Below are 26,007 nucleotides of genomic sequence, written 5' to 3'. Positions count from 1 at the left end.
GACTGTACGGCTACTGAAGTGTTAAGTTTAGTTTAGAATGCAGTTTGCCTTTTTATTTTTTCCTGATCAAATCTGACTCATATTATTCTCTTATAATCACTTAAAATCTAGTTGTTTGTTTTATCTAAAACAGTGCTTGTGGTTTGAGTGTGTACAGAGACTTCACTTAGAGTGATAGAACTGGTGCATATCAATTTCACTGATAAATTGACTAACCTATGAACTTGCAGAGTCCAATAAGAAAGCATTGAACTCTAAGACGGCGCTTCCTAGGGTTGCATCTGGGACTGGGGATAGCGGCTGAGGGGTCATTCTATTGCAGAATATCATGAGTGGCTGGCCAAAAGCACTCACTCACTCTCTAAAGTAGGGAGCCGCTTACTTGCAGGCGGTTGTGAGTGAACTCACCCAGGAGTGGGTGGTTCACACAACAGGGCAAGTGCAAGACAGGCTCTAGGAGTGAGTTATTGGGTTGACACAGTGATATACCAGTCCAGATTGCAGAGGGAAATGTCACAAGGGTAACCATAGAACCTCATATACCTGATATATTTGTTGAGGCCATGAACGTTCAGAATAGGTCTTACCCCTCCTTTGGATTTGGGCTCCAGAAAGTACTAAGAATAGAAACCCTGATTCTGGTGATCCGGCAGCACTTCCTTCACCACTCCCAGCACCAGCAAAGAGTAAACCTGAAAAGGATCCGTGAAGACAGATGGGGAGGGAGGATGGGGAGTAGGAATGGAAAGGAACTGGATGGCATAGCCCGATCCGATGGTGCTTCGGACCGAGCTGTCAATGGTGATCAAGCCCCAAGCATTATGAAAGTGGGCCAGCTTGTCCCCAAAGGGGACAAAGGGAAGAAAGAGACGAGTAGAACACTGCCCTGAATCAAGGAGTCAAAAGGGGTGATTGGGGATCGGGGGCGAGGGAGACCTTGTGAATTGTCTGAACGCCAAACCCAACTGTTTCCTTCTGTGGGATCTATGCCCCTTTCTGGGGGTATTCCCACTGTCTCAGGGGAGGGAAAGGCTGCCGAAATGTGTGCTGCAGATAATAGTAAAGCTGCTGTTGAATGTCATAGTGGCATCTTTGCACCACCAGTGTATACACCCTCAAGGACCGAGGGGTAGTCCTAGAGTCTTGTCCATTTTATCAGAGAACAGCATCAGCCCATGGAAGGGCAAATCCTCAGTGACCTGCAGGACATCAGGGGCAATACCCGAATTCTGCAGTCAAGAAGACCTCCTCATGGACATCACAGAGTTCAACACTCTGGCTGAAGTTTCCATGACATCCAATGTGGACCGCAAAGGTGTCTTAGCCACCAAGCAGCCTTTGGTGACAAATGCCTGAAATTCCTCCCTCAAGGCCTCGGGTAGCTGGTCTGCAGATATGGACGTAGTCCTTCTCCTTGGGAGTGGTCTTAAACCTATTATTATTCACCATGGTTACTACCAAGGAGTTTGGGGCCAGATGGGAATAAAAGCCTTCAAATCCCTGCACAGGAATGAAGCAGCAGTTTTCCATGTGCTCAGCTGCAGATGGTACTGAAGCCAGTGTGCTCCAGAGGACCTTAGCAGATTCAAGGAGCACATCATTAAAAGGGAGAGTGACTCTCACAGGGATAGATGGTTGCAGGATATCCGCTAACTGGTGGGTGTTCTCCTGCAGGAACTCTGCTTGAATACCCAAGGAGGCAACCACACGCTGCAACAGGTCCTGGTACATCTTGAAATCCTCTAGTACCTAAGGGGTGGAAGAGCATGGCATTGCAGAATAATCCAGGGATGAAGATAAGGCAATGAAGTGTGTCCAAGCCATAACCTGATCCTGGGCTGACTGATCCATATGAGACAACTCCAGAGACTCCATGAGGGCAAGCCTCATCAATACCTGGATCTGAGGTGAATCCAGATCAACCAGGTCACCACCACAGACCTGGCCAGCGATCTCAGCCTCGAGTGGGATGAGGAACTGGACTTACGTGACCAAGGAGCGTGCCATAGATTCCATGGAGGCCCCTGGTATGGACAGGGCATTGGTGGCCACTAGGAGCCAGGCCAGGGGCCTCCTTCCTGACCACGAGACGAGCGCCAATCCTGGTAACCATAGTTTTCCATGAATGGCCCTTGCACAGGTGATGGTGAGCAGAAAGAGGAAGAACTTGACTCAGACACCAAGCAGTCGCGGGCTTTGAGGGATAGTGGTAGGGCCAGCCCTCAGGGTGAAAGCAACTCATCCAGAACTTCAAATGACAAAAGAGTTGTAGACGACAGTAGAAACAGTACTGCTGGTACCTAGTATGCTTCCATCACTTCTGGTGCTAGGAGTGGTGCTGACACCAAAATCAGCTTCGGTACCGAAGTAATTGACAGTGCTGAAGTGGAAGGCAGTGACTGCTGCCATAGCAACACTGGCGGCACTGGCAAAAGGTGTACTGAAGTTCCCAGTGCTGAGAAGGTACCTTGTGCTGAGCCAGCACCGGCTCCATTTCCACTGAGCATGGACTGGGGTGCTGTGCCAACAGACTCATAGGTTCAGCAGACCAGCCAGTCAACAGGGCGACAATGGACACAGTCCTATCAAAGTCCTGGACCAAGGGAGAGGTCAGGACAGAAAGGCAGAGGAGACCTGCAGCTGCCTGATATGCCATTGGCATGGAAGCAGCTAGTGCTGGTGTTCACCTTGTTGGTACCAGTCTCTATGGACGCCGAAGGGATGGAACCAGAGTCAATGGTACAGGGTGTCTGACCATCCTGCATGGTGCTGGGGAGAGGCTGACAGGACCTACTCCATCCCATGCACCAGCATTCACTGTGTGCCAAACCATGCTTTTTCTGGGGGAAGGGAGATGAATCCTGACAGGACCTGGGGAAGCTTTGATCAGTCTTATATGACCCTTTTCTTTGGTGCACTTGATGGGGAACGACTCCTCTGCCTCTTCAAAGAGGCGCCAGTTCCAAGACATGAAGGACAGCACTCTCTGCACCTAAGGGTGACCTCCGATCTGACGAGGGCCTCGGTGCAGGCCACGTGACCTGTTTGAGCAGGTGCTGCGTCAGACGAAGTTATCTCAACATTTGATTCCATTTCAGATCTGCAAATCAAACACCGCTTCTTGATGTGGGCTTTGCCTAGACACAGCAAGCACTGCATATAGGGATTGGTCCCCTCTCACCCCACGACAGACAATGTTAAACATTGGTGGGGGCATCACCAAAGAAAACTTAAACAACAATTAACAAACACTAAGTCTAACTATACTAGGGATACTAATAAGCTACATACCAGCTATCTATTTTTTGAGATCTGCTTTTAAAAGATAAACAGATCTTACACTTTGTTGTTATATGTGTGTCTCCCAGACAGCAGAGGCACGAGAAATGTCTGTTGCTAACTGGGATAGATTCTCTGCAGATGAGGCAGTGGTTGAATCCCAGCATACCCCAGTGCTGACGACCCCCAAAGATAGCCCATCAGAGGGGGAGGCGGGAAAAAGGGGGTGTGTTAAAGAAAACCCCTTAAGATGATGTAAAATTAAAACTAAGTTAAAAACAATAGAAAATAAGTAAACTAAACTAATCAGCAAAGTCTAAACTATAAACTAAGCTCAACGCAAGCACACTAGGTAGTAAGTCTCAGGCCGACGTACGGATGAGAACAAACTGAGAGCGTTTCTCTGAGCAGCTCTATACATCCACTCGACAGAGCATGAGGATGGTAATGCAATGTGGAGCAGTTACAGACCTATTTATTTAGCTCCTCAGGTAACTCAAACTAAAAGATAATCTGGGAGGAGCACGTAAACTAGAACTGTGTACATTTTTTTCAGCAAATAGCATTTTCGCAAAAAAATGTATGGGGGGGGATGGGCTCCGAAACAATTTGTGAACTCAAGTCAAATGCAATGAATTGCTTTGGTTGAAAAAAAGAAAAAACTAAACATGTTTCATTTAATCTTATGTTACAAAACAGTGCTATGTTTTGAAATTTGCCTAATTTAAAAAAACCCATAAAGAGGGTGAAAAAACCACCCAAAAATGACTGACTCAAAATGAAAAAAAACTCAAAATAAAATGGCCCCTGGAACTGAAAAATCAGTTATTTTCTCAATTCTAATAAACTTTGTTCTATGCAGTACAAGAAAGGAGAGTCACTTGCCTGTAGAATTCTCAAAGCGTAACATAATTAAGGTGTTTGGGTTGGAAAAGTGCGTATGTTTTTTTTGTTTTGTTTTGTTACAAAGCATTCCTCACTAGTACCTGAATGAGATATGAATATAAATGGAAAATTATATATACTGTAATTATTGTAATTTGTGCTGAACAAACGTGATTACTATAATAATATGCTCTTATAAAAGTATTTTAATGTTTATAGACATTTTTAAGAATACGTCTTATTATTTTGCTTTCAATATTTGTGGAAAATGGCATCACTAAGAAAAGTAAGGGGCTAAACAGGAAAATTAAAATTAAGTAATTCATCCTTGTATGAACTATATTTCATATACCATCTTCTTAATGCTTTTCTTTGTTTCACATAATCACACTGCCAAGGGGACCTTTATATGTATTATAATGTTTGTTGGTCACATGCATTATAGTTAATGCTGCAGTTTCCATTCCAACCTGGTGTTCTCTCACTAAATTTTCTGCAACATTCTCTGCAATTCCACTCTCTGCCTTTAGATGAATATACATATAATTTGGGGAATGGAACAAAATCCCTTTATTTCTCTGAGTCAGAGGGCAATGACATAAAAATACACATTTTCAATTGCTAAAACAATTGAAGTACACTGTTCTTATTAAGGAGCATTCTTTAAAAGTGTCAATAAAAATGAATATGTTAGAATTTATTTTGATTGTCACTGGGCAAAGCTATCAAAACCAGCAATGGGATTAGGATCTTTAATCACCTAGGTGTTTTTGAAAATGTTCTGCAATGAAAACTAATTGACATTAGGTTGGCTGCTCTTAAAATGATCTATGAGGACAAAAAGATCCATATGAGGACAAAACTAATCTTCACAAATCAGTAGTACAGAGTTAAAGCCTAACATTTGCTGACTAAGACCCCAATCCTACACTGAGCTTATTGCAGGATCAGGACTTTTGCCTAAACGCCACATTTCAAACAAAATCATTAGAAATATTTGACAAATCTTTAATTTAAATAATTTAAGCATTGTGTTTTACGCCTCTTTCACACACTACAGTAAAAACATCCAATATCTACATTAGTGCACTTAAAATGCTCATGCTACATGTGCCAGCACAGTTAAATGTGCGTTTACTGATGCCAGTAATTTACACACTACAAAGGCAAAACCAACAGAGCCTCAATCTCAATACCTCCAAAGCTAAGAGCTTTCACGTTCTGCTGGCAAAGCAGTTTATAAACTCCACAAGCTCAATAGCTGCTTGGAAATGGGTTTAAAAGCTCTGCAAGCTAAGTAGCACAAGGTTATTTCTTTTTCTACTAAATAATACCAGGAGATTAAATACAAAAAACAGTGAATGAAACTACAATTGCATAGTTAAAAATTAGAAAGTTAGAAAATGGAATATTTAAGGTTCCAACAGAAAAAGGAGCAAGAGGCTTTTGAAAAAACGCAGAAGAGGTGTTTAATTTTTTCCCCCGTGCAAAAGCCAAGTCAGACAGCCTAGTCCCCCAACCCAAGGGAATGGGCCTGGAGAGGAACAGGGTGAGTCTGCATCTTGTTAAGCTTGTGCTCACATCCCCTGTGCGCAAGTGCGCGCACACGCACACACACACACACACGCACACACACTCCTTGCCATTCGGTCAAGGTCACTGTGATGGGGTATTCACCCCACACAAGGCCTGGAAGGGTTAAAATGGCCAATTAACTGCCCAGGCTGCACCTGGAGAAGGAGATAGTGAGCAGGGATTTAAATAGAACATGCTCATCGGGCAGGTACAGGCAGGGCCTGTATAAGCCAGGACGTTGGCGACAGAAGAAGTGGGAGGGAGGGAGACTTCGGTCACTTCCTGGGAGAAGGGAGTGTGGCTTGGCAAGCTCAGAGAATGGGGAGAGCCAGAGAAGTAGGCAAGGCTCAGGAGAAGAGCAGCAAGGTACAGGGTAGGTCAAATCTTGGCTGCTGATGAGAGGGCCTCTGAGCTGGGACCCAGAGTAGAGGGTGGGCCTGGGTTCCCACTACCAGTCACTGTCAAAGTGGCACAAGCAGGGCACTGAGCAGGAAGACTGCCTGAGCACATTTGCCAAGAAGGACTTTGATACCCTAGAAGGCAGGAACTCAAATGATGACCCAGACAGAGGGCCGAGTCATGAAAAAAAGGCTGTAAGTTCCTGGAGTGAGAGGGGTCCACAGGGCAAGAGGACGACAGAAGAGACGCAGGGGAGGGCACAATGCCTGGCTGGAGCTAATCCCCAGGATGGCCAGCAGGTGGCACCACCAGAAGGGAGTGAATTCTGTGACACTCACCCTTCAATTGAACGTGGGGCCAGGGGGTGACATTGGTTTGGATGCACAGTGCACAGGTATACAATTTTCTAACCAGGGTTCATTCATTTGTTTGGATTTTTTACTCAATAAGACAGTAACCATCCTGTGCTCTGGGTATCCCTAACCATTTTTTTAAAATACACCAACCAACCAACAGGCAAGTCAGTTACCCTCGCTCAATTAAAATAATCCAGCAGCAATACAAGCAAAATTTAATCTCACACAAACCTCTCACCATTATTACCCAGTCTCCCTGACACTCACCTCCTCATCGGCAGGGGAGAAAGAGAGGTTTTTGCAATGTGCCCTAAGGCTCAACTCAGGCTGTTATGGACCAGGGAAGAAGTAATTTCCAAAAGTCCAAGGCTCAAGCGGACAAACCTGCCAGCCACCCCCTCTCTTGAATAATGGAGTGTCAGCTCAGGCAGCACTGCTGACCACAACTGTGACAGTACATCATGGGGAGAAAGATTTCTTGCATGTATTACTGGCCTATAACCATAAATATACATGGCACTATACAACACAAGAGAATCCCTGCCCTGGTGAACTAACAATGTAAGTTAACAAAAGGAGATGTCACATAAGGAGAGCTCAGGATGACAAAGATGAAAACAGTAAGATCACAGTGTTGCTTGAGTGAGTAGTTCATGCATCTTCAGGTTTATTTATTATATTCTGATATCATAAATATAATAATTTATATATCTCCCTGAAGAAGTTTTGAGACTGGTCTTACAACTCACTTCCAGGATACTTAGAAAAAAACCTATTCTTTTTATGAGTTAATATCAAAGGTATGAATAAAGCTAAGTGATCATGTATAATGTGTGGTTCTGAAAAAAGGAGAGGGGGGCTTCACTAGTACACAAAATGCTTGAGGGAAAAAATTATGGAATAATAATTTCATGGCATGTAGATTCTCAATTTAATATGAATCAAATAATTTGATTGTTTTCCTTGACGTATCGGGATATAAACTAAGTTCTACATCTGTGTATCAGTACCTCTGAGCTCCTTGAGAAACATTTTCTGCTCAGAGTCAAAAATAATTTTTATAAGCATAGAAAACAAGTTGAGAAAGCCCTATTAACAACCACAGTTGGCAATGACCTTAGGTCCTGTCAAACAACAACACAATCTGTCAGACAAAGACTTCTGTTAGTGGAGGTTATTGACCTCAAAAATGAAGAGGTGGTACTCCAGGAACATATGACTATTATTTATACTTCTGAAAGTGTCTTTCCTCTAGAAGGTTAGATTGATAAAACATTGACAATACCATTATTGCAGAAACACTTTCCTGGCGGTTGTAAAATGCAGCCTTTATTGTTTGAGACATAATGCACTTTGAAATTCCATAGCCTCTACAGGGTACCCCTAAAATAATGGTGCCCAACTCCAATTACCCAGGGTTCAGTAGACTTATTCGTAGAATGTTCTGCGATTGTGCAGTACATCCCAGCCAATTCATGGGCCTGGATGGAATAAAGGGATCACATGCTACTCAGGCATCTCCTGAAGGTACAAGTTTATACTATGCACTCTGCTCCTTTAGCCCTGGATATCCTATAGTCAACCAGTTATGCAAAAGTATAAAGACAGGCTGAGTGGGGAAAAAGAGAGGGGAAGGGCTAGCTTAATCACTGCACAAAATGATTCAGAAATATAGAAGAAACAGTCATTTTGGTGCATGAACATTCTCTACTATTGCACATTAGAAGATGAAGCTATAAAAATATTGTAGGGAATAGACAGTTCCCAAGTTCCAGGTGAAGAAACAACATAGGAATCATATAAATATATAATTGATTGGCCTTTTATTATTATTTCACACCCACCAAGCTGAAAGTGAATAGCTTTATTAGCGGAGTGCTCCTGCCTGCATACCTCGTGTCCTTACATTTCAATTAAAATAGGTATTTAATATTTTTACTGGCTCCTGCATATTTTGAAAGCAGCACATTAGCAGGAATAAGAAAACCATCAATTCAACCATCCAGTGCTTCCCTGAATAATGTTTAGAGGTACAGAGAGCAAAGAAAGTCCCAGAAGAAGATTGACAATGTCCCTCCTTGAGCAAAGCCTACATCAACAAAAAATACAAAAAGTACAGTCGTTGGCCACTGATAACCATAGAACAGATCATACCTGTAAACAGGGACAGAAGTGGGAGGAAAGATCCCAACATGGACACCCATGAATGGACACCCAGACCTTGGGTTCAGGCATGGAGAGAGAAAAAGGGACTTATTACATGTCCTTCTGTGCTCACATCCCACCCACCTGTTTTTTTCAGCACCAGAGAGAAAGTAAGCTCTGCCACCCCAATGAGATGGTCTGTTTTGCCAGAAAAGGGGATTACTACTCCAGTAATCTGCCTGTCTGAAGCAAGGTGGCGAGCAGGAAAGGAATCTTTTTCTGCACTACCCATTACTTGGGGGAAATTGTAAAAACATTATCTAGCACTATATAAAAAGGACTGCTTTAAAAAAGAATCCTGCTCTGAAAGTTCTTGCTTCTCAACTAAGGTCCCTGGTTGTCAGTTTTCTCTGTCAAAAGACAAACAACAAAACCACTTTAATTACAAGTGCTGCTATATCTGAAAGCCAAGTATTGTCTGGATTAAAATTCCAAAGGTGATTATAGAATCATTAGCAAACTAGCAACGTAAGAAAAAATCCTGAGACTGTCTACATGACTGTTATGCAGACTTTATAAAATACACACCATTAACACCAAAGTACAGTACTGCCTGTAGCGTTTAAAATCTCACACTGGTGTATGCCACTTTAGTCTTTTAAAATTGCCATGCAACGCATTTCAATTACATAAATTCAATTAGTTATCCAAAGCCATTTATTAACCTAATTTTAAATGTGCTGCTAAGTAAAATAATATACAGAATATTATGAGCCTGTAGGACATTAAGCAGTTCCTCTTTCTGAAATATTAAGACTTTTTTTTTTTTACCTTTCCAATAAATCAGTTTTTCACTACATTCCTTTTTGGAATTCTCTGACAGTAAACACAAAATGCAAGATCAGCAAATGATTAAAATACTGATGTAGTAATTCAAGCAGAGAAACTAATGAGTTGTAAAGTTCACTTCCAAAAGCAGGGCACTGTATACATTAAACATGTACACAATATTTTCTGTATTTTTAATACAAAATTTAGGGTTGGAAGGAGAACTACATGAAATAGTTTAACTCAAATGTTTAGGGAGCTGCTTTTTGGGATTGAATTTATTTGGAATAATTCATGATGCAACTTTTCCAAATTTTAAATTTAAGCATTTGTATAATAATTCAGTGACAACTTAAGTCAATGAATGATCAGCAGGAATTTCAGGGTGAATTTCAATTAAATAGACAGAGCTCCTTTTCACATTGCAAATTAAATATGAAAGAAGTATAATTCAAAAGGCATTTTAAATAAAGGTAAAATATTGGAGACCACACAGAACTTACCTATTTAATGTAAGCAGTGCTATTCCTGAAAACAAAATAAAAAAAAAATCCCACAGTCCATTCTGGCTGCCTCATGTTCTTTATGATTTGGTAAATAGGTTTAATTTATTTTCTCCCCTTCCCCCCTCCATAAATAGGCATGTTTGACAAAAGATATACAGTGCAGTTTGTGGACATGTGGATAACTAGAAATCAAGTGTAGATGTTAACAACCCCCTCTTTTACCCACAAATTGGTCTGTTATTATTTGTAGTCCTGAAGGCTGCAAGATAGAATTGGGTGCCCACTGTGTTAACTGTTATAAAAAACAAAACAAAACAAAAAAAAAAACACACAAGAAGACATGGTTCCTGCCCTAAGGAATGTTAACATCTAGAAATTTATCTATGGCTATATACAAATGGAAACAATCTGTCACCTTGGTAACTAAATAAGTATAAAAAAAGATCATATTGACAAAAGTTATAGTGCCATCATTTAGAACTAAATGTGATTATACATTTTCTCTTAAATACATTATATTTTAAACCAAACTATTAATATGCTGCTTTAAGAAAATATCTCATATTTTAGAAAAATATCAAGTCCCATGAGTTATGGCAATGACTATTATACTTTGACTGCCAGTCAATGAAAATAGTTAAGAAGGGAACAAGTAAAACATGTAAGTCAGTTTCTATTATCGTCATCTGCATGGTTAAACAAATATTTCATAAATAAAACAAACCTTAGACCAGTCCCAAAAAATTTACTAGCTATGTGTATCAAAATGGAAAGTCTGTCAACAACAAACCAGCGTTCAGTATATTGACCTTGTAAAATATGAGGAAGAGAGGGGGCTAGAGAGAAGAGGAAAATTGCTTTCTATTTCAAACATATATTCTTGACTGGAGAAGCGATAATTACTTACCTGTAATTATTGTTGTTGGAAGAGATATAGTTGTAATACATCACATCTGAGACTGTGCTTCTAGCTCAGTACTGGTAGGAAACTCACAAAGCTTAAAGTCCTAAGCTACAAACTCCAGCAGGGGGCATCGCTTGCCAATGCTGTAGTGGAGTTGCAATGACACCTAGTGCTTTCAATTATCACTGCTTTTGATGCAAAAAGTGGAAATTTGGAAAAATAATAACTAAAGTATTATGCAATGTTCCACCCTGAGGGCAGGTAAGTGGTGGTCAATTCTGGTTATACCTCTTCAGATAACATTAGCTACAGATAAGCGATTATCTCTTGTCCAAAGATACGTGTTGCAATAGATTCCTACTCTAAGTTCCATTTTACAACAATATATAAGTACAATGATACAATAATATTGCAACAGACAGTAAAGACAGACTGCAAGGGAAAACATATGTTAAATTCTGTTTAAAGTATAGGAGAGCGAGAACTAACATAGCTTAAAAATATGTACAGCAAAATTAGGAGGTAGAAATGAGAAATGGGGAGGAGAGAGAGATGGGGTACTTCTAAACCAGAAATAGGTTCTGTAACACCAACAAGCCTGACTTTGATTTCTGCTGAGGCAGTGTTCAAACAATGATGTGCAGAGAATGCCATTTCTCATCCCTGCAAATCTTCAAGAGCGTGGTTCAAAAAGGAGGTCGCATCTCAGTCTAAAAGGTCACAATAAATCTGCATGACACAAGGGTCTTTTTAACAGGTGTTTTAAGAGCAATATGCTCTTCCTAAACCTGATCATTATACACTGCAGAGAAGACAGCCGTCAAAGCAAGACTATGGAACGTAATGACCAGGAAGATGTCTGTAACCCAGACTCAGATGATGACTATTCAAGCAGGAGGATTGTTTTGGGGTGAAGTGGGGATGTGCATATAGATGGATTTGCATAGGTCCTTTCTGTTTACAAGTGGAGGCCTGGCTGGTAGATCTTTTGAGCAGCTAAGAGGACTTAAAACACCAATCTGGAGACACCAAACCTTGCATCTCCACTCTTTCAAGAGGCATGCCAGGCAATGGGGATCCCAGGCTGAGATTGAGATAGGGGGATCTGGTTTGGTGTGGTGAGATACAGCAAGACTCAGCCCTGGTCTACACTGACCTGGTGATTCGGTGGCAGTCGACGGGAGTTACACAAGCTACACAGAGTAGCTTGCATACCTCCCGTCGACTGCTGTGCTTCCCTTCTGCGCAGTGTCTTCACTGCACTGCGCCGATGGGAACTGTCCACTTGAGGGGATGGTTTACCAGCATTGACTTCTGAATTGATTGAGCGGGTCTTCACTGACCGCTCAATCAATCCAGATAGGTCGATCTGATGGCAGCAACTTTGCCGCTGTCAGCATAGACATACCCTCAATATAATGGAACCTGACACTACCATCAATAACAGGACTGACAACTGCATTTGTGTCAGGCAACAGGATGTCGTTAGATTGTCCTAACAGTTCCTCTCCTGAGCTTGTTCAAAACTTTTGCGACTAGAGATACCGGAGAAAGTCACGTATGAACTTTCAGAATCTATTTTTAATAAGCATCCATCTCTAATCAAGTCTTTATACGGTGATTTGCATTCTGGCATTCACAGGAATGGTGAATATCTCATCTACTATCCCCTGGTGAAAGGATCAACAGTTGTGTCTATCAGAAGAGCTTATCTGTGATAGTGTTGTTTTCCTATCAGGTAATCGGCGCCAGAAATAACTTTAACGCCTACTGTAACACTGTAATAGTCTATGAAGCTGGATTCTTTGAGGGTACGGTGTATAAATCTAGGACCTATCACATCAAACCTGCACTCACACAGACGTGGCTGACACTGGAGTCAACGCATAAAGTCAGGTATCTGACTTGAGAATAGAACTGTTTTGAAATTTTTGTATGGAACTTTTTTCTATTGGAAAATACAGATTTGTCAAAAATGACATTGCTGCTAAACTTTTAAAACTCAACAAAATTTCATTTAGAAATTGCAAAATAGCATTTTGATAAGATTGAAACGGGAACATTTTGATTTTCTATTTTGAAATGAATTTTCATTTCAATCATTTTAATTTTATATTGTACACTATAATATAAAATAAGTCAAAACTAGATTTTTAGGAATTACATTTTTTGGAAAATTTCACTTGGGGGAGGGAACAATTTGTTTTTGAAATTATGGAAATTCCTGCAAAATAGAAAATGTGTGTTCCTATCCAGATCTATTTTAGACTTTTAGCCTCAAAGCCTTCCAAACTACTTAATTCTTCTATTTAACAGGAAATGCCAGGGGAGGGAAGGAGAGCCTTCTGGAACTCATCCCAGGACCTGGCAAGCCCAGAGTAATTTCTATGGCATGGTCCACCCTGCAATTAGCCAGGCATATTTGATGTGCCTCACCCAAAAATACTTATTGAAGCTGCTGGAATGCTTTTTCTATGACATCCAATACAAAAGAGGAAGGGGGCAATAAAATTCAAAAATCAAATGTTAAGAGTGAAGACTAGAATGTTATAACGCACAGTTCAGTGAATTAAGGTGCTGTGAGAAATTACACCTCAACGAAGTCTCAGTACTCAAAACCTCTGAGGTGTCCAGAAAGACCAATCTTACATTTTACAGCAACCTGGAAGGCACTATTAAAAAAGGATAGCTAAAGAACAAGTTGTTAAGATGACTCCAGGGGACAACAGGTAGATTGCAGTGAACTGCAGAGTAGAGCACAGCAACCTCCGGGGAGCTCCTCCAGTCAGTCATAAGAAAGGAATTAATGGTTAGAGACAACATGGTTTGCTGACAATGCAATGATTATCTTGCTGGACACAGTAACTTTGGAATTTATAATTACTGCAGGGGCCTGCAAGTCCTATGCAAGGAGCACAGATCTGAGAATGAGGTTTTTGGACTGCATGTATCTTTGGAAAGCCTCTTTCTTTTCAAGCCTCACTTCCACTCTATCCCTCAAGAGAAGAGACTTACCTCTGGGTATTTTAACTTTAAAGTTTTATGCATTTCTCGAAAACGACTGTATCGCCTGAATACTGTCCAGGTCTCATCCAGGACTGTTATCTATTCACCAGGAAACAAAAACAAAAAATAGTTGGTCATTAAAAAGAATGCAGCAAACAGAGTTACTATATAAAGCAGGTAACATTTAGTTCCCATATGTAACACTACATATTTTGATAAGTTTAATTTTTCATTTGTTACAGTGGCAGAATGTATTGAAAAAAAGCACAACTGGCTTCTAAATGACAAAATTAGTTGCTTAATTGCACAGCCAAGAAATCTTTAGTCATATTTATTCATTAACAGAAACTGAACACTTTTATTGCATATTCCACAGTGGCTTCACAAACTGGTACGAATGTGAAAATACCCCTCAAAACCCACAAAACCATTTACTGTGTAGTTATGGTGCCTTTAGATACCAAAATCATCATTCAAAATAATGAATGGAGTATTCCATTATACCATAGCATACAGCACGGGTTTTGTGTCTATATATATATATCCATTACGCACAAACTGTAAATTATTACATGAGTGTATTTAACATTTGTAAGCTGCATTGTAACAGTCATGTAATTTTCTAGGGTTCTGTTGAATATATTTCTTCAAACTGCAATGGGCTCTGTAGCATCCTTATTCACATGATTAGTTTAACTGAAGCCAACATGATAACTCTTTGAACAGGTATTTATCAGTGTCACTAAGGGTGGCACAACCTATACTATGCAACTGGGAATACCTGAACTCCCTGTTTGAACTGAGAACTTCTTGACATAAAGTGAGTTTTTCATTCTCTGAAATTAGTAGAAATGATAGCCATTTCAAATTGTTAACATATATACACACCTGGCATTAAATGAAATCTATAAAAGTGATAAATAAGAGGTATAGCACTAGAACTTGTGATTTTATGAATGGAGGGCAAAGATAAGCATTTCAAAAAAATTTAATTCCAGAAAAAACTGGGTTTGGCTTTTAGCCCCAGAGTAAATCTAAAATAACTACTTGTCATTATTGATCATATAGTGAAGTTACAGCATTAGAGAAAAGCAGACAAAATGGAATAATAGGGCAGGGTGAAAAGAACTTGGCACAGCAAAACCAGAAGGAGCTTGTGTATGAGTTCCTTATTTGGTCACAGCTAACTCATTAATAACATATAAATTATGATATTTTCATTCCCTCTTGAGGTGCATACAACACTGGAATTACATAGTGCTAAAACTTTGGGAAAGGAAAAATAAATGTGCAATGTGTAATCTAGGAACTAGAAAAAATAAGGCTATGTAACAAATTGATCTCAAAATATTCTGTTCTTTTTATCAAAGTTAAGAATGTGGGTTTTCTACTACTTTAAGTCTTTAATAAGCAAATTCATTACCATTTCCTTCTTTGAATAGTTTTTTGACAAAATCCGTCTTTCATGTCACAAATATGATCAAATGCTACCTAAACATAATAAACATTTCTGCATGATGTATTGTATTTCCTTATAAATAATTCAATCCAATTGCATCTCTCCATTTTTTTAAAAAAAAATGTCTCACGGCTTTAAGAATTATCTGAATGCACTTACAGTATATATTTATTTCAAACTGTAAAGACTGACTGAAGATTCAACAAGCAGTTGCTATACTGAATAATGTTAATCTTTCGGACAAAATGGTTTATAATTTACCTAGATGAGGACTTCACTCTAAGTACCTAAGCGAATGTTAGACTATAATAGGATATCATTTACAATGCAAAAATGACACATGGGGTAATAATGTTTGAGTAGCTATAATGTTCAGATCATTTCACTGTTTATTTGAATTACATATTTCAGGGATTATAACTGAGCAGTAAAATTTCTCTCAGGGCTGACATTCTAAAGCTTACAAGTTCTCAATCCAGAAATGACTTCTACCCTTTTTCTAAGTTTCAATGGAAAAAAAGGTCTAAGCAGGCCCAAAGCGTTCATGGCCCTCTGGACCACACACCTGTGGAAGAGCACTGATGTCAAGCTGCCAAAAATGCCTGTCAATGTATCTTGCTCTGCATCTGAGAACTGCATAGGCTCCAGGGAAACACAGAACTACACAAATCAAACTGCCACCAGATGACACCAAATCCCAATTATTATTTTGCACCTCCATCCTTTGAGACTTTATCAAGGTATTACCTACCTTGCTTGATGCTAGACTAAGTTGAGGTAAGTAGAAGGCAAAATTCAGAAGTTATGTTCCAACGTTGTTTTAAAAATGAAGGCATTATCTTCAATGATTCTTTGGTGGGAAGGGTTGGGGGGATTGGTCTAAGTCACATGACCCCTTTCTCTAGTGATAACCCAGCAGCCAGAGAAAGTAAAAAAAACTTCAAACCGTTGCTATTTTAAAATTCCTCATTGATTAGTTGGTGTTCTACCACCAAGCAAAGATACTCTCCCCACACCCTCAATGCGGAGATTTTAGGTGGTTCAATTTCAATATTTAGTAAGATCCTAATATTATTGCTAAAAGCTCCATAATCCTACTGGATGTTAGGATAGGGCAGACTCACACTACACACACGCACAGAGGGTGGTCGTGGAAAACCTAATATAACTTTCTACAGCCACTACAGAGGGTCTGATCCAACCAGTGTAGTCAATGGAGTCATTTACTTTTATGGAAGTTGAATTGCTGTAGTGAGAGCGTAACTTCCAGGGCTACACAGCCAAGAAAATTTACATATCCTTCCCTAGTGCAGTAGCACATAAAATTAATTTGGGCAGGACTGGGCAGGTGATTTTTATGCTGCTGCAGTTCAAAAATCTATTTTATTTCTGAAACATACGGACTGTTAGAAGCTCTGGGTAAAACTTTCAAAATGCTTTCAAAACTTTCAAAATATCCTGCAGAATGGGATTTAGGTTCCTAACTCTCAATGGTGCTTTTTAAAATTGTATGGTGTTTTCTGCCAGTTTATTTTAAAACACTTTGATATCATCAATATCCATATATAGAGGATTACACATAATGTATTTTTTCATAATATTTTGAGACATTTTTATTATCATTGTGACACTAAGTGCAATACTAAATATGGATTTATATGGAAAACAGCAGCTAGTTTTGGAGCCCTTATAGTCTATCTAGTTAAATATATTTTTGACTTTATTTCAGAAACTAATAAATGAATATTTCATTCAGTAGTCCAAAACTGCAGTTCTATTTTTGCTCAAGATTAAACAGGGTTATTTACTACCTGAAAATTAGGTTTATGCAAAGAGGATCTGACAATGTGGACTGCTGAACTTTTCTTCTGCTTGGTGACTGCAAGGGTAAATGGTCTAATCAACATTTTATCCTGATTTCCTACTGAGGCACTCACAAGAGAACTGTAGTCATTGTCCTTTTTTAGACACAAAAACACCACACACTAAAAAAAGCAATAAAAAAATGTGTCCTATCCTGAAGCCAATAGAAAAGGAGACAAAAAGGTAAGAGAAAGCATTGCTTATTGAATTATTTTTGTGAAATTATAGTGTAGTTACTGTCACTGTGAAAATTAACAGTTCCTTAACTCACCAGTAGTGCTCCTTGAAAGTAACTTCCGCAAGCTCTAGCTACAAAATTAAGTTATACTATACTTACTCCCTAGTATTGCAGAACCAGATCAGTTGTAAATGAGTGAGCTGAATTTTTCTCTGGCTCATTTATCATATTCAGAATTATTATTACTAAGTTTTGATGCTATTTTACAGTAATTTTTCCAACATAAAATCAAGCGTTAAGACTTTAAGTCCACAAGGAGCATCAGCCCAGAGGTCCAAATGATGGTAAGTGAAGGAGTGTTCCAGATAGCCACTCTGCAGATCTTTTCGATGGAAAGAGATTCCACCTCTTCCAATGACATTAGCTATGGCACTCATCGAATGGGACTTTAACATGGTAGGATAGGTGACTCATTTGGCCTTGTGCTCAATAGATTTTTGATCCAGTGATGGGAAAAGCTGGAAACCTTGCTTGCATTTTTGCTTCTGCCACAGTCTATGAACACAGCATCTGAAGATCTAAAATTCAGCGGTCCTAAAATTTTACCTAGATTTACACTGATCTTTTTCTTGGAAGAGGTTTTGATTAAAACATCGAGTAAAGAATTTTAAAATGAACTGAGGATCTTTTAAAAATGTATTTACATTTATTGTATATAGGAGGCTGAGAGTGAATGTGCGATATTCTCCCTAAAAATTAGAGGTTAATAATCGCCCTTCTGCCTCATACTAATCTTTAGAGTTGTCTTTTGGGGTCAGTAAAATCCATGCCTGAAGGGAGTCATTGAGGGAATCCAAAAGAGTCTGTGGATGAATGGTGACATATGGCTGCTACCAATGGCATTATATCCATCACAGGCTTCCTCTTGGATGCTGGCCAATTGCCTGCCTCTAGAACAGGCTTCTTTGCTGAACATCCATTGTGGCTTCTGGCAACAACCATGGGCAGTACAATAGCATGAAAGTAGGCATGGATTGAGAGCAAGTGACTCTTACATTCCAATCCCTGCCCTGATACAAACACGCTCTGAGGCTTTGGTCAAGTCATTCAAGTAATCGAATACCTTATTTTCACCACTTATATTAACATGACTGGCTATTTTGGATTCTCTAAGGAATGCATACAAAACTGCCTGGCAGATGGGAGTTTATATGGAAAACTATCCATTAGCACGGTGTAGGAAAGATATTACTGTTAACTACCACCACCCATCAGGGTAAGTAGATGGACTTCACCTCTCCTGCTGCAGAAGAGGCTGGGGCTGACCTAAGGAGTCTCTCTTTTACATAAAATGAATCAATTCAATGTGGGGTCTCTCCAACAAGTCTTCTCATTGGACCTCCTCAAAATCATAAGGTAGGTCGTGTATGAAATGGTTTCAGCGTGATGGACTAGAGTTAGCTAACAATGAGAATGGAGGTCCACTTCAAAACACTAAGGCGGCCCTATGGATGGAGAAGGTGTTAAGCCATCCTGCACGAGAAAATAATGCTTTGTCTTGATGATAAACTAGTCTGGCTAGAAGTTAACTGGTTTAAGGACTGAGTCCCAGAGATTCCACAGTGTCTCTCTTGCCATTTCATTTAACATCTCCTTTCTTACAGGATGATAAGAAGCCAATAAGAGCACTCAATTTACCTTCTTTCCGTCGTTCATTATTTTGTATATTATTTTGATTATTCTGTCCCTTTTCATTTCCCTTCTGCATGAAAATGTTTCAGTTTAAGTTTAAGGTCTCCTCAATCTTTCAATCTAACAATTCTTACTGCCCAGCTCTGTATCCAGTGTCGTCCTGTATGTCTGTACAGTGCCAGGCATAGGGGACTCTGATCCTAAATGGGACTTTTGGATACTACCTCACACAGAATCCTGGGACTGCCAGTTCTGATGCATCACTTTTCTCCTTCCACCAACCAGATTTACAGCTCAGCAGGAAGGGGAAGAGCAAACCTAGTGCCTATTATGGGTAAACAAGATGGGGATGGGGGCAAAAATGCTTTTAAAAGGGTCTATCCAAGGACTCTCTGGGATTCAGCAGTGGCCAGAGGTGGCCGGAGAGCTAGATTTGTGAGGAGCAGATTGCGCCCAGCAAAAGCATAGGTTTTGCTGACAAAAACTGAAGCTGCAGGTGATGTTACAGGCTTGCAAGGAGTATATAGGTAAACTGCAGTGTCAAGGCTCTGCAGCCAGATTGCTGAATAGAGGGAGGGAACCAAGGAGCAAAGAAGCAGCAGCCTTCTAAGCCCCTTGTACAGTGGCAGCTGTAGGCATATAACAAAGACTGTGTGGTGGGGCTTGGAGCCTAATTGTCAGTAGAAGAAAAGTAGCTTGGGCAACAGCATGAAGTGGCCTCCAAGGAAATAATAAAAGAAGAACATGACTAATGAGGACAGCAGAGATAGTTAACTACCTTGAATAAGGAAAGGATTATGGATTATAAAGGACATCCAGGTACTAATCCCTGAGGAGCCCTAACCAGAGTTGTCAACTATGGTCTGTTAGGTATTATATTTATTATTGTAACTATGCCAATAGCAAAGGGATAAGAGTATAACAATAGTAGACTCCCATTTCCTGACAGTGCTATGTCACCCTCTTCTATTGTTCTGACCTGTGGAAGGGCAGTGACTTTCTCCTTAGAAGTTACTTGCAAGAAGGATCCTTGAAAAGGTAGGGGGAGAGGGATGATTTGGTAGCATGTAATCAAAAAGTTTCCCCAAATCAATGGCTCATTGAACTGATGTGGTTAAGGCACTTCAGTTTCATAGCCAATGGTACACAAGAAAGTGATTTGGCCAGCATCACTTCTGACCACCTTTGACTGCCCTAACCTGATGGATCAGGTACCAATTTTGCAGCTGGTAGAATGTGAGAATAACTCAGAAATGATCTGCACATTGTATTGAAAGTTATGTGTATGATATGTTAAGAACTGTATGCAGACATCCTCACAGTATCCAGTAAGGTGTGTCTTTGATGAGTAAGAAGATTTGTAAAAACTGGGATTTTTTAAATAGAAAAAACATGGAAGTGACAATCTTCAAAAATAATATTTACAATGTTTCTTTGTCCTTGACAATGAGATATCAGTTATAGTTAAGGTCACATGTATGAGCCTCATTTACCAAGGATTACATCTTGCCCAAGTCAAGACATTGTCCCACACAGCTCATCTTCAGTTAAAAAAGTTTGTTTTGCATATTTAGCGTAGTTATCATTTCTATCCCGTGGATAGTCATCTTAGAAATCCAGAATGTTTTCTGTTGGCAAAACCTTCAGCAGCCAGCAGAATGTAATAATATATTTCCTTGTGATAATTGTGTAGATTTCTAATGTGTAACATTTTTTAAACTTGCAGTTTTCTTTCAGGTTGCTGTCTACTTCTCTCGGCTTCTATCCTGCTTTTGACACCACTGTGAGCAGTGGTAGGCTCAGTAATGACAGTTATATCTACACACTTTATTACCAACTGCATTTCACAACGTGAGAATGTTTTCCGCCTTTTAAACTCCGATGGCTGGGCAGAGCGAACTAGTAACAACTTACTTGTGAACTACAGGCATCTTTGCATTTTTCTGTTGCACAGTAATGCTATAACAAAGCAGCATGCGTACAAGAAACCCAAACATTAAAGATAGGTAATTGAAAAAACACTTACCTTTATCTCAAACTCATAGTGCTCATCTTTTCCCTGCCCACAAAGGACATAACGCGGAATGCTAATTTTAATTGGGTCCTTGAGGTCATCTGGATTTGCTCCCAGAGAGCGACAGACCATCCGCTATCAAGTGGATATCAAATAGGAAGAACAGAGGAAGACTGGAATCATTAAATGGAAAATACTTTGATTGGCTAGAAATAAGAAAATGTTCTTTGACAAAGAAGTAGAGAAAGGAGCATAAAGAAGGCAAAGATTACTTAGAAAAATGAAGGAATTCTTTGAAAGAAAAATGGTAATCGTCTTATAAATAAACCCTCATTTCTTTTAAATATACATTAAAAATTTGGGATAAAGTCATTTCAAATGTTGCTTAGTATTTGAAGGCATTTGCAGCTTAGAAGAAAAAAGCTAAAATGAAAACATTAAACTTTATGTTTTGACCTTACTTGAAAATATGAATTAGGACTTTACTTCCAGAAATTAACCTTGTTTTTTTTAAAAAAACAGACCTACTTACAGACATCATGCAAAGCTTATGGGAATCTGGGCAATCCTATAAAGATTTGTTAGATTTTTAAATCCCAAAGCATTTTATTATTCAATAAAAGTATAGATAATACTTTAATCCATTGTCAAAACAGTTTCCCAGCATTTCCTTTAAGCTCCAAGTCACAGAAAAGTCAAATATTACAAAGTTCATGGTCTGGACAGCAAGGTGCAGGAGATCACAGACATCTTTACAGATAAGTCTACAATGAGAAAGCGTTTATTTGACAAAGAGCTAAATAGGATCTGAAATTTAACAATCTTGTATTTTCCAAAATTGTGTAAAAAATTAAAATATTTTTGCAACTCAAGATATTAATGTTTTGCAGTGTGTGTGTTCAAAAGTGGCATAAGCGTTTGTAATGAATAAGACATTAATTATGTTATTTCTGGTTTCATTAAGTTCTCCATCTTCTTAGTGGAAAGAGTTTAGTCTGAAAGCTTGATAATTTTACTTTTATTTTAAAAAGCAACAACACTAAGATAAATACAAGTTTATAATATAGATTTAAAACCAACTTTAATTTTGCTGTCATTTAATATTTTGTACATAATTATGTTACCCAAGGACATCTATATTTATATTGTGGCTCATCATCCATCTTCGATGTTTTACTAATGACCACCTGAGTCTATAGGTAATGATACTGTGTGTTCTTTGCTCCTGAGGAAGCCAACAGGCTGTGAAGGGGGTCTTACTCTATGAAAAAATACTATAATCCCCATTGAAATTGTTATATCCAATATATTAAAAGCTGACATTTTATTGTATTGTAAATTGATCTCCAAAACCAAAATATCCTGTATAATTTTATTATATTTCTGTACCATATATAAAAAAATATTTTAAAGCAAAAGAGACAAGGCAATCTTCTGTTATTTTAGTATGTGAAATCCATATTCATCAGATGTGTTAGACTAACAATCCTAGGAACCTAAGTAGAGCCACTACATTTCATGAGCTCCAATGTCTAAGTCCCCTAATTCTGACCAGCACTGACTATATCTAGGGGAGAGAGAGAGAAAATGTAGTTCCAGACTTTAGCTCACTGTCTCCTTGGTCTCTCTGCTGCAACTGCCCACAGAGTGTTTTTTCGTTCCAGTTGTGAAGGTGGTTTTTGTGCAGTGTATTTACATCTAAGAGGAACTGGACCAAGACTACCAACTCTTTTATACAAACCTCTTTCTGTGGTATCTGTCCATAGATAACTTTTAGATACTTACAGATTTACCTGGCCATCTAGAGCAAAAATCTCTCTCTCTATTACTAATCCCAATCTCAATCTTTTAAAATCTTATTAGGGCTGATCAAGAGCATTTTGTCAAAAATCTTTTTCCAATAGAAATTTAGGTTTTCAACTAAATGAAACTTTTCATGGAAAGCTTTCTTTAAAATTTTCATTTTTTCATTTGAAAACTAAAAACTTGAAAACCAAAAGTTCTTAGTCAAAAGCTGAACATCTCAGTGGTTTTTGATTTCTAAAAAGAAGGAGAAAAGGTCTGATTTTTTTGTTTAACACTAGATAATATCTACCTTAAAAGGAAGAACAGTTCATTTCCCTGACAGTGACACTTTAGTTTAATCTATAAAATAATACCACAAAAGTTATTCTCAATAAATTAAAATAGTGACAGAAGGTGTTTATCATTTATTAATCTTTGTGAAAAATATCTTTTACTACTGAGAATTTACAAACAGATAACAGTTTAGAAAAAGAAATAATATGGTACCAAAAAAAATACACTACAGTATTTGGCAAAGAATGTCCTAACAAATTAATATGGTTTTGACAACCATCAACCTTTATCAAATAACATTTAAATTACAGTGGAATAAAAGGAGTTTTAGTGCAAGAGTGGTTCCACAAAAAGTGGAGAATTTATATTGCCTTAGATTTGAAGACAAATAAGATTACAGAAATTCTATGGCGTATCTAACCAAATGCAGCCATATATTAGAATTGTTCTATATAATCCAAAAAATGTTACATACAGTATGTACAGTCATATAGCAGCCTTGATTAAAGTAGTTATCATAATTATTTAATTTTTAAGAACCAATGAGACTCACTTGGAATGCCTTCTCAGATTATGTATTTGCAACTGAAACATTGTGTTGTACTGTGTGAGCCCATAAGGATTAAAAACTGTCCATCTATTCAAAACCTTCTGTATTGTCTTTTTTTCCCCTCTGTATTTGTTTAAATAAAAAAACCAACACATTTCAAATGACTGAACTGTACAGGTTTGTGGGGGAGGAATTGGGGGCTTTGTTACTATAAATAATTCCTGCAATGGGATATTAAAAAAAGAGAGGTAAAAATTCATTCAGTGTCACACAGCATCATACAGTGGGTCAGGAAGGAAGCAGACAAGAGATAATAGGACTCTAAACTGAATTTCAGCAAAGGCATTTGGCTCATCTTGTGGAGAGACATCAAGAGCCAACTTTCCTGTTCTTAAATGTTTGGAAGCATTAGGGCTGTGTCCCCAATTCCCTGGGTTGTCAGCTGTCTATGTTAAAAGTGTGAGAATTGTTATGAAACTTTTGGCAATCTGACGTGTAGCCACTGTTACTGTAACATGACCATTGCTCAAAATACAAACCAAAACATAGCCCGTATCTATGAATAGGACCTCTATTTACATTCATCTAAATTTCTCTATTTTCAAATCACATTGTCCTCATACCTACACTAAGGCCATATTAAGATTTAATTTTTTTGCAATTTAGTCATAAAAGATACATGCATATTTTTACTTTAAAAAATAGGGAGAGTGACAAGTTGTGAAATATTTATCAACAAACTGAGTTTTCAAATAAAGGACCTGCTTCTCAGGTCTGATCTGGCTACTTTTCATTGCTTAAGTGGTACCACAGCAGCTAACAAGTCTGCTTACCCACCTCACTCAAGGTGTACAGAAACCCCGCTGGGATGCATACAACTATATAGCAACATTTGTCCTGGCCCTTAAGTATAGGGCATTGGCAGAGTGACTGAGACCCAGTAATCCCTGGCTGCCAGAACAACCTCTTGGACCAGTGGACAGTCAGGGTAACAGGGCAATGCTGAGACTGCACTAAATTACATCAGAGACCAGATCAGCCCCCAGGATCAAAGGAACAGAATAGATAGCTTACAGATGTCTTAGCCCCCAACTACCCAAGAATATGTTGGCCAGAGCTCAGGATCTACCCCTTAAATGCCTCGTAAAACATCAGAAGTAAGGAAAATAGATTTCAACCAAATACAATACTACATCCAAAGGACTCAGCCAAACCCATAAAAAATGGATGCAATTGATCACATCCTGATTATGGAACAATTTGCTTTAAAATCGTAAACAAGATTCAGTTTAAAAAAGTCAGTATCTCCCTTGCAGATTTATTCTGAACTATAACTCTAGCTTCTCACTCCACTCCCAAAAATAATTTTTCAAAATTATTATTAAAGGCTCCATGCTTATATTATTTGACCTTCTCTGTACAAAAAAATCTCACAGTAATTATCTTAGTGCTTGATCCTTCTTTATGATTGGCAGATATACATCAATAGATCTTATAAAAATGGCTGCAGTAGTAAAGGAATGTGAGAGACTAGATATCTGTTAGTGTATACCCGCATACTGGACAGAAATATCAAGTTCTCATCTTAAAAATGCCATAAACTATGGCTTGGCAATTAGAAATATAAAAATTACACAACACCCATGAAACTGACTTTCACTTTTTGTGACTTGCTTTTAAAACTATTAAGCACTCATATACAACCACATGACATCATTTGGTTAAAAAGACCTAATTAAATCCTGATATGTTAGACTTACAGACTTTAAGGTCAGAAGGGATCAATATGATCATCTAGTCTGACTTCCTGCACAACACAGGCCACAGAACATCACCTACCCACTCCTGTAATAGACCACTAACATATGACTGAGTTAATGAAGTCCTCAAAACATGGTTTAAAGACTTCAAGGTACAGAGAATCCACCAGCAAGTGATCCATGCATGCTACAGAGGAAGGCGAAAAACCCTCAGGGCCTCTATTACAGGATTTTGAGATGTCCAACTTCTCCCACCCCAAACTATAAACAATTATTAAAGATTACAATATATAATAAAGAGTTATAGGCTATACCCATATGTTTTCTGTACGTTTACTTTAAGGATTTACAATACTTGTGAAATGTAAGTGTATATGATGAATCATGTTTAAGTAACAACTGGCTCAGTAGGGGATCATGTAGATTCCCTTCATTACTTAATAGGATAATTGACTTTTCTCATAGAAAAAAGAGTGTCTGGATAGATTGATAGAATGAGTAAATGAATGTAACTCCTGATATGGTTACT

General features: G+C 38.7%; 1 protein-coding gene across 1 annotated transcript in view; it reads right to left on the bottom strand.

The window, feature by feature from the left end:
* KIF16B (kinesin family member 16B) overlaps nucleotides 1-26,007 on the bottom strand; it is a 224,372-nt gene that overhangs the window by 38,045 nt on the left and 160,320 nt on the right. Inside the window, exons 23-24 of the mRNA XM_067565282.1 lie at nucleotides 21,102-21,224; nucleotides 13,893-13,982 (exon numbers count right to left, since the gene is read on the bottom strand). Of these exons, the coding sequence (XP_067421383.1) occupies nucleotides 13,893-13,982; nucleotides 21,102-21,224 (213 nt within the window). The remainder of the gene's footprint in view (nucleotides 1-13,892; nucleotides 13,983-21,101; nucleotides 21,225-26,007) is intronic.

Source organism: Emydura macquarii, unplaced genomic scaffold (genome assembly GCF_026122565.2).
Source record: "Emydura macquarii macquarii isolate MOO-44397 ecotype Brisbane River unplaced genomic scaffold, CSIRO-AGI_Emac_v2 contig_2676, whole genome shotgun sequence".
Lineage (NCBI taxonomy): Eukaryota > Metazoa > Chordata > Testudines > Chelidae > Emydura > Emydura macquarii.
Note: the sequence above shows the minus strand (reverse complement) of the source record. Positions and strands in the feature narration are given on the sequence as shown.